The 10,197-nt window shown below is 43.9% G+C and overlaps 1 protein-coding gene across 1 annotated transcript in view; it reads right to left on the bottom strand.

The window, feature by feature from the left end:
- C1RL (complement component 1, r subcomponent-like) overlaps nucleotides 1–8,192 on the bottom strand; it is a 24,734-nt gene extending 16,542 nt beyond the window's left edge. The window contains exons 1-2 of the mRNA XM_006891349.1: nucleotides 8,161–8,192; nucleotides 2,342–2,570 (exon numbers count right to left, since the gene is read on the bottom strand). Of these exons, the coding sequence (XP_006891411.1) occupies nucleotides 2,342–2,570; nucleotides 8,161–8,192 (261 nt within the window). The remainder of the gene's footprint in view (nucleotides 1–2,341; nucleotides 2,571–8,160) is intronic.
- Between the last annotated feature and the right edge of the window lie 2,005 nt (nucleotides 8,193–10,197).

Below are 10,197 nucleotides of genomic sequence, written 5' to 3'. Positions count from 1 at the left end.
TCCTCAGCTTCAGCTTGAACTTGCATATGAGTAGCTGGTGGTCTGTTCCACAATCAGCCCCTGGCCTAGTTTTCACAGCTGACATTGAGCTTCTCCAGGGGTTTTTTCCGCAGATGTAATCGATCTGATTCCTATGCATACCATAAGGTGAAATCCATGTGTACAACCTGCGTTTATGTTTCTTATAAAATGTATTTGAAATAAGTCATTGATTGTACAAAATTCAATCATTCTATCTCCAGCTTCATTTCTGTCACCAAGCCCATATTTTCCAACTACTGATTCTTCTTCTCTGTTCCCACCTTTTGTGTTCCAGTCACCCATTATTATCAATGCATCTTGATTGCATGTTCGATCATCTCCGACTGTAAAAGTTGGTAGAAATCATCTATTTTTTCTTCTTTGGCTAACTACATTAGCAGAAGATTTAACACCCAGGTTAAGAGTTTGGAGAGTTAATTGTGGAGGGAAGAAAGCAAACCAAAAAGCAATACCATACCAAACTAATATATCAAATAACTCCATATAATCATGACTTCTAGCTAAACCAAAAAGTTAGAGAAGAAAACATAAATAATTGCACGTGTGCAATATTTGCCATAAGCATTTTATGGCTATAATAATGTAAACGATAAACACAAATTTAACTAAACATGGTGAATAGTGAGAAATGAGGTAGGGGGGAAAATATCTTTAGACCAGAATACTAAAGCTTTTATAGTTAGTAATTAGTAGGTAATATCTAAAACAAACAAAAAAAAGCAATAAAGAGAATAAGCCTGGTATTTATACGTGGGGAGGGAAGTATTAGATGAAACAGCTACATGAATTGTGAACGACTGTCTCCAGGAGCAGCTATCAGGGGTGCGGAACGGAAGGCTGAAAGAGTGCTGTTTTTCATTATAAGACATATGTGCTGTTGTTAGGTACCATGGAGTCGGCTCCCACATATAATGGCCCCCAAACAATGAAACGAAACCCGGCCCAATCTCACGCCATCCTCATTAACTCTGCGATGCTTAAGCCCATTGTTTTAGCCACTGGGTCAGTTCATTTCACTGAGAGTCTTGCTCTCTTCTGCTGACCCACTATTTTTCTAAGCATGATGTCCTTCTCTAGGGACTGGCCCCTTGTTATAACATGCTAAGAGTATGCCAGACGAAGCCATCTTTGCTTTTAAGAAGCACCAAGCCTCTTCCAAGACATAAATGTTTGTTCTTTTGGCAGACCCTGGTACACAAGGCTTTGATTTTGAAATCTAGGTACTTATGTTATTTTGACATATAATTTAAACCAGAGGAAAATATAAAGTATTGTTTTTAAAATATCCTTATTTTTTTAAAATATATATCCTTTTTGTGAATAATGCTTTTGTTATTGTTGTTGTTATGTGCCATTAAGTCACCTGGGACTCACAGTGATCCTATGTACAACAGCTCTGAACCCTGTCCTATCCTGAGCCAGTCTCACTGACTGAATCACACATAATACCATTGCCCCAGTTATCATGCAATCAGGGGTCTTCCTGTCCTGCAGTGTCCCTCCACCCTTCCAAGGATGATGTCCTTATCCAAGGACTGGTGCCTCCTGGACATGTGCCCTTTGTCACAAGAAGTCTTAAAAATGTTCCTTTAAGGTAAACTTGAATGGTTACTTAACCTTTCTGTGCCCAGCTTCCTAACTCAACAAAGCAGGCACTCAACAGATATTTGAAGATATACTTTTAATGACTAATGTGTGAGTCCCTGACATTTTACTCTGTTGTTGTTAGGTGATGTTGAGTCAACCATGACCCATAACGACTCTATGAGCAGTGTATCTGTACTCTACCCTGTCCTGTACCATCCTTATCATGTCTGGTATGCCAGAGCTCATTGTTCCAGTCACAATGTCAAGCCATCTTGTTGAGGGTCTTCCTCTCTTTTGATGGCTCTCCACCTTACCAAGCATGATAATCTGTTTCCAAGGATTGACTCCTTACAACATGCCCAGATTATGAGAGATGAAGTCTCATCATCGTTGCCTCTAAGAGGGAGCACCCTTATTGCATTTTCTCCAAGATATATTTTACTCTATGGATCTGAAATATTCATGTGTCCCTTTGTAACTTCACAGGTCTGAGACTGTCCTGACTTTCCTTTGCTCTGGGATGTCTAGGTGACCTCCACAAAGGTGCTCATGGAAGGCTGAGTGTTGACCCCAAATACCTCTTACTTAGGCTCTCAGTCCACCCTCTATGATTCTCTTTTGGTCAAGGCAGAGGCACCTCCTACTGCTTGTGGGAAGCTTTTGTCCTGGGGGTCCCTCCCAAGCATCCCTCTGGGCTCCCACTCCAGCTCACTGTGACAGAATCCTGCTCACAGTCCTGGGACGGCTGCAGGTCGAAGTCCTGGAAGACCAGCCTCACAACGAAGCCCTCCGGAGCCTGGATGTCAGTGGTGCTCACTTGGCCTTTGAGATATGGCTCTGGGTACCCAGGGGATGTCAGCTTCTGGGGTTGCTGTTGGGCCCAAAGGATAGAGCTCTGTGTGGGGCAAACCTGGAGGGCCCCCCAGAGGATCAGCCACCACCTGTAAGTGAGAGAGGAGGAGAAGAGGGGGTCACACAGGGATGGTCAGGAGACTGTGGGAACAGGAGTGGTGGGCAGGCAATGATACGGGAATGAGGTGAAGCAAAGGCCTGGTCACCAGCTGTGGCCTCAGCTCTTGAAGCCTGGCCACATCTCTATTTCTTTATTGCCCTTTCTTCACCCCAATTCTTGCAACCTCCTCTGAGCCCTAGCTCTGCCAGTTTTCTACCCTCTGAAGACACTACTGTCGCACATCTCTGTGTACCTACCTCAGGGTAGGGGTCAGCTTTCTGCTTCAGCAAATGCCACCCCAAACTTGGGGTCTGAGGGAGCGATGGCAACAGAGGTGAAGGGCCATTATATTAATTTCCTGTCTCCCAGTGCAGCTCCGCCCGAGCACACCAGGGAAGGCTGCTGCACTCTGTGGTGGTTGTTGTATAACGTTCACCCAGAAAGGACTCATACCTCACCTTCCAGGGAGTTTTCAGAAGCAGTAAGCTGGAGGGGAAGAGATTGCTCATCCTTCTCCTGCAGAGTAGCTGTTGGGTTTGAACCATGTACCTTTGGGTTGGCAGCGCAATTTCTTACCACTAAGCCGCCAGAGCTCCCGGGACTCTACAGAGGATGTACCCATTCCAGGGTACTCGTGTGCGCCCACACATGTACAATATGTGTGTGTCCCACCCTCCTTTCCCCCTCCCTTTCTCCACCCCTAGGTCTCTCCAGGAGCACACTCACATCTTGGGAGGATCTCTTGTAAGGAGGGTCTTTCTTCAAATCTATTTTCCCCACTGTGGGACCAGGGATCTGGAACCTGCGCAAGCACCTGGCTCAGGCCACGGTCCAGGGGGTGGGGCTGGAGAAGGCCCGAGGGGGAGGGAGAAGTTCCTGGAAGTGAGTTAGGTAACGGAGTTCCCTTCTACCAATTCTCTGGGTTGGGTGCCACCTGCTGTCTGACTCAGGAATAGCTCATTCACTACAACTTGAAGGAACATCTTCAAAACTTCTCTTCAGAGATCGAGGGGGCAGAACGCTGACTCGGGACTTTGTTGCGCTGTTTATTCCTGATTTTCCTCATGTGTGTGAATCACACATGGTAGGACGGCTCATCGTAACAAGTAGGTGCTCCTTTAATTTAATACCAGTTCACTTTGCCCTTTCCATTCTTTTATTTTACCTGCGTATGTCTTGTAGAAATTGGGAGTTTTGGGACCCAGGAACTTAAGCTCCCCTTCCCTCTTCCTTCTCACAGGGCAGGTATGGAGCCACTCACATAGATCATCTTTTGAATCTTGCCTATGGTCCCTGGAGGCTGTTCATTGAGCAGGGTCAGAGTTGGGAAGAGATAGGGTCAGTACCAGAGATCCCTGCACCCCTAGTCTCAGCTATCAGTCAAGCTCTCTCAGTTAAGTAGGAGAAGGTGGCCTTCCTTGCACCAGCAGGAGAGGCACTAATGCACAGCTTGGTAGAAGGCCAGGAAGTCGCTGTGCGGCCAGGCCTGTTCTTCAGATAGGCATCTATACAGGTCAGCTGCAGCCTGCTTCCCAAAGACACCAGTAACCTCTGCTCAGGTGGGTTGCCTAGTGGGAAGTACTGGTTGTCCACAGAGCCAGCTTGGAGCAAACATATTGACTGTGATCTGAAAGGTGAGGGAAGGTGTGGGGAGCAGGCGTTTTGGTAAGGCACACACCTCTAGAAGGCCTGCACACCTTTGAGGCTCAGAATATAAAACTTATGGGGGCTTCATCAAACAGATCTCCTCTCCTTTTATTTTACTACTGACTACAAAGACATCCACATGCCTAGAATGGCTCCTTCCCTACCTCAGGATTCCCTTGGTCTAGTTTTAAGTGGGTCTTTGGAACCCTTGAAATCACTGCCAGGACACTCACTCTACAAAGGCACAGACTATGCCATTTTGCTCACCACCACTGATGGCAAACATAGTCCAAGCCATTTATGTGATCAAGATATATGTGTGGCTAAATCTGGAATATATAAGTTAAAATATCTCTTCGCCAGCTTCTTTCTTTCCTCAGCGCTATCCTAATCACCCTGCTCTCCACTCTTTCATTACTTTGTGGAACATTTTTCTCCTACCATCCTTTGGTGACTGGACTGTTCCCTCTACCCATTCTCATGAGGGGTCCTTCTCTAATTCACTTAAGAACAAAATTATTACAGTTGCAACATTTTTGTTGTTAAATCTACCATTCACAGCGACCCTATGAACAATGAACCTGAACCCTGCCCTATCCTGTGCCATCCTTACTGTCTCTGACACACTCTAGCCTAATGGTACAGTCACTGTGTCAATCTATTTCTTTGAGGGTCTTTTCCTCCTTCGCTGACCCTTCACTTTTCCAAGCATAATGTCCTTTTTTTCCCAGGGACTGGTCCCTTTCCAAGGACTCTCAGCCTCCTTTCTAAGGACTGAAACAAAGTTTCACCATCCTTGCCTTCAAGGAGCATCCTGGCTGCACCTTCTCTAAGATGTATTTGTCTTTTTGGCAGTCCATGGGATGGACTTCTCCATCAGAGCATACTTCTCTTCAACACTACAACTCAAGGGAATTGATTCTTCATTTGTCATCCAACTTTCAGAGGCATAGCAAGTAATTGAAAAGATTATAGTTGGGTCAGGTGCACCTTATCTAATACTAGAGTGAGAGGCTCCAAAGAAACAAAGTAAACTAAAAAGTGCTGTGCTTTTGTAATGGTTTGCAATTTTGTAAAAACAACAAGCAACTCCTAACAAGTGCTCTTGGGATCACCTGTTTCGGAGTAACCTAGTGCCATGCCTTCAGATTTCTCTCCTTAGAGCAGCTTTTTGCCACTTTAGTTTTTATCAGCCCAAAGAAGAGCGTGGGAGACAAGCTCCCTCCTGCCCCCCCCCCACCCCCGTGTCAGGAGGTTAAGTTCCACTCTGGCTCACAGCCTGCTGCTCAGGTCCGAGATGGCATGTTCTTCACCCTCTTCTTGTTCCTCACCTCCATTCCTGTCCTTCCATTCTCCAATCTTTTTTCTTCCATCTTCTTTCTGACCGAAGCATTGGGTATACCAGTTTCCTATCCTCTGCATCTCATATTGCTCCAACTTCCTGGAGGAGCCTCTGACTGAATGGACCGCTTCCTGTGAGAACTGGGTGGGGGAGTTTTCATTCCTCCAGTATTAGATCCTTCATGGAGGTGGTTGTTAGGTACTGTCAGCTACAACTTATAGTGACTCTCCGTACAACAGAGCGAAACCCTGCGCCATCCTTACAACCTCTTCTGTCACTGGGTCAATCCATCTTGTTAAGGGTCATCTTTTCACTGACCCTTTACTTAAGCATCATATCCTCCAGGAAGGGACCTATATATCCCAGATGCTACGTTTTTATGAGGAAATTCTGGTGGCTTAATGGTGAAGAGTTGTGCTACCAACCCAGAGGCAAGTAATTAAAATCCACCAGCTGCTCTGTGGGAGAACGATGGGCAATCTCCTCCTGTGCAATTTGTTGCCTTTAAAAACCTACTGGAATGTTAGCTATGAGTTTGTTCTGATTGGACAGGACATAACATAACAATAGTAATGTTTTCATGATCAGAGATTTTATTCTTTTATGTTACCCTCAGGAAAAGGATGCTTTAGGCCACAGCTAAATCGCTTCATGTCTTCCTACCCTTCCCACATGGTGCACTTGTGCCTTTGCTAATAGTTCTGTGGGCAAGGATATTTCATACTAAATAATCAACAAAGACTTAGATACAGTTTGCTTGGGGGAAAACCCCCCAAATACAACAATGAGATTTTACTTTTATATTTGAGAGGAAAAGATAATCTCAAAGATATTCTCCAGGCCCAACAAAAACAAAACAAAACAAAACAAAAAAAGAACAAACCAACCCCAATAATCTGATAACTGCTGCTTGTTGGAATATGAGGAGTCTAAATGAAGTATCATTTCCTGAGTAAGGTACTATCCACAATCAAATAGAGCTGCAGACTTCGAGAAGCTAAGGGTTGTATTTCACTAGACATATAGCAACAGGCTCTGAAGTATGTGTTACTTAAAGGATCCCTTTGTAAAAATGACACTTCCAAAGATGTTATACATATGATATCGAACAGGACTGTGCCTGCTCACAGTAGTGGGATTGAATGTTCTTGACTCACCACTTTATCAAATCAACTTTATGAAGCAGAATCATAGCTAAGCCTCTGCAACTGCAGAATAAGAAATACTTCCTCCTCTTCCGGAGAGCTCTTTCATTAGCATTTATGGGTTTTGCTTTTAAAAACCAAGCACCTAAAACGAATTAAAAAAATATGTAAAAAAAAAAAACCCCACAACAACCCATAACAAACCCAACAACAAACCAAGCACCAGAATTCATTACAGAATACTCAGGGTGAGGGGCAGGGTGGGGGTGGGGGGAAGTCGACCTGAGTGTCTTAAAATATACAGAAGAAAAGGACAATTTAACAAATGTGATGAAAGACGCATAATCTTTTCCATCATCTATAATTGGGAAATAAGCCCCTGGCGTCTGTGACGAGTGAGAGTGTGGCCTGAGCTAGGGAAGAAGGCTGTGAATATGTGTCTCCTTGAGTCTGTTTCACTCCAGCTTCTCCTCCTCCATCCTACAGCTCTCTAGTCAATCTACCAGCCTCACCAGCACTGGGGGCTAATCCTCTGTGTTTATCCCACCCTGTAGTGCCTTTAGATTGTGGTGTTGGAGAGGAGTATGGACTATCCTACAGACTGTCAAGAAAACAAGCAAATATGTCTTAGAACAAGTGTAACCAGGATGCTCCTTAGAGGCAAGAATGGCGAAACGTCTTCATCTCCTGTACTTTGAGACTACTGTGAGGAGAAGCCGGTCCTTAGGAAGGGCTAGCATGCTGGGAAAGGTGCATAGTCATTGAAGAAGAAGACCCTCAACAAGATGGATTGACACAGTGACAGTAACAGTGGACTCAAACATATCAGAGGTGGTGAGAACGGATGACATATAGGACAGAGCAGGGTACAGAGCTGCCATCCATCAGGTCGCCATGGGTTGTTGCCAACTTGATAGCACATAACAACAACAAAAACAGCCATCCCCTGACTAACATATTTGAAGAAATTCCTACTTCTTCATTGTCTAATTTTCCCAAATGACTGACAGTTTTCTAGAAAGACTGTTAGAACCTTACTTACAACCTTACTCACATCTCTCCTTTTTTCATAGTTTTGCTAGAACAACCTAACCCGACCTTCCAGAACACCTCTGAAGAGTCATAGATTAAAAAGAACAACAGAACCTCAGGGCTGGTGAGCCAATTCCAGCTCCTGGGGCCCTCCATCGGGCTGTCCGTCTTTATAGGAGAAGCCTACCATCTTTCTACCTGGGAGCTGTTGGGGGGATACAAATCACTGATCTTTCAGTTAACAGTCTCAGTTTGGCTGAAACAGCCCCAGTTTCCACTGGCTGTTCAGGTGTAATTATGAATAGTTGTCATAAGATACAGTGCAGCTACTTCCATATGGTGGCTGGGCTACAAGAAGTCTCCCTCCTACACCAACCCCACTCACCTCACCTGTTGCTGTAGTCATGACCTACCTGGACCCAGGCAACCCTACTTCATCTATCATGGTCACATCTGTAGCTATCAAATGTGTAGGGATGTTGTGGGGGGAAAGTCAAAGAAGAAGCCTCTTACAGACTTGGGCCTAGAGAAGAAGCCTGATGGCTGTGTGTGAAGTGAGTCACCACACCCCCTGTGAGGCTGGGTAGGACAGCTGTTCCTTCATCTTGCCCTCAGCATCACCTTCCTTGCACAGGGACCTTCTTTCTGAACAGCAGGGAGGCAGGAGCAGCTATTGCCTTACAGCCTATAGTCCTGGCTGGAGAAGCAGGTCTCTTAGTTAAGCAAGTGACTTAGAGAAGCACCTGTCTTAGTTATCGAGTGCTGCAATAACAGAAATACAAGTGAATCTAGAAGTCCAAATTCAGAGCATCAGCTCTAAGGAAAGTCTTTCTCCCTCAGCTCTGACGGAAGGTCCTTGTCTCCTTTGAACATTTGTAGGCTAGTGTCATTTGGAGATCCGTCTTGACATCACTCCTTTCCTGGCCCAGTGTCTGTTCTGACTCATAACAACACTTACTGGGTTTTCATATCTGTATGGAAGGAGATGGTCCCTCTTTCTCCTGGAGAATGGGTGGTAGATTTGAGCAGCCGACCTTCTGGCTATCACCATGGGTTATACACTATGGCACCAGGGCTCCTTCTGTGCAGACTAGGCAAGTAAACCCTTTGGAATCATTCTGCTCTGTAACATATGGGATCTCCATGAGAGCAAGGGTTTAGGGTTTTTTAGGTGGGTTTATTATGAATTAAAAAAGCCTGAAAAGGATAAATACTGTAATTCCTAGAGCAGCAGTTTTGCAGAGCAATGGTTCTCAGTCTGTAGTCTGGGAATCCCTGTTAGAGGGAATTGTAGGGTGTGGTCCTTGAGACTTTTTCAAGGGTTTCTGTGAAAATTAATTTCATTGCAATGCTAAGATGTTGTTTGCTTTTTTCCTCTCTCATTAACTCACATGTAAATGGTGATATTACCAGAGGCTATATCTTTGATAGCTAATGGCATGTATGCGTGCGTACCCTTGTATCTGAACATTTTTAAATTTTTAATCCTAATACCTCGAATATGAATAAATTAACCTACATGTATAAAAAGCTCTTTGGAGTGCTCAATGAGTTCTAAGCTGTATACTATTAAAAGTAAGGGAAAGAGTTGGATAGCTAATAGTTGCTAATAATTGAATAAATAAATGACAATGGAAATCTAAAATCTAAGTGGTTTGATTGCAGGGTGACTGATCAAGCAGACATGTCCTGGGCTGAGGGGTTTCCTGGTATACAGGACTTTCAGTATTAAAACCAGGACAATCTCATCCAAACTGGGACGGTTGGTGACCTCCTTTCATTCTTTTTTCACTCATGTACACTGTGCTTTATCCACTCTCCCATTTACATTGTGTTTTGGGATTGCAGTACAGTTTCTCACAACTAGGCTATGAGCGCTCCCAATATTGCGCTTTATACAAACATCCATTACATTATATTTTACATAATTACAATTGATCTATGTTTATTATTCCCTCATCTTTTGGAGTCTTCACTGAATCTTTCCTATTCCTTCACTTCCATTGCCTGCCCAATTAACCTCTGCCATCCTAGTGATTTCCACCTTTGCCCTTTTCCAGACCCATTTCCCTTTTGAAATACACATCTTACTAGTTATTCTTCTATTTTTACAATAATGGTCTTATGCAGTATTTGTCCTTATGAGACTGAGTTAGTTCACTCAACATAATGTTCTCTATTCTCTCCCATGTTATATAGTATTTTATGAAATTATTGTTCCTGAGAGTATTCTATTATGAGAATGTATCACAATTTTTTTATCCAGTCATTTGTTGATGGGCATTTGCACTGCTTCCATATTCTTGCTATTGTGAATAATGCTGCTATGAAAGTAGGTGCACATATCTACTTTCTTATTTCATTTCTAATTTCCTTGGAATATATACCTAGTAGTGACACTAAAGTTAACTCCGCAATAAGGGATATACCTTTAACTTGCTGGTCTGTCT

This window comes from Elephantulus edwardii, unplaced genomic scaffold (genome assembly GCF_000299155.1).
Source record: "Elephantulus edwardii isolate Elephantulus edwardi_28Jun2011 unplaced genomic scaffold, EleEdw1.0 scaffold00096, whole genome shotgun sequence".
Taxonomy (NCBI): Eukaryota; Metazoa; Chordata; class Mammalia; order Macroscelidea; family Macroscelididae; genus Elephantulus; species Elephantulus edwardii.
The sequence above is the reverse complement of the archived record's forward strand: the minus strand, read 5'-3'. Positions and strand labels throughout refer to the sequence as shown.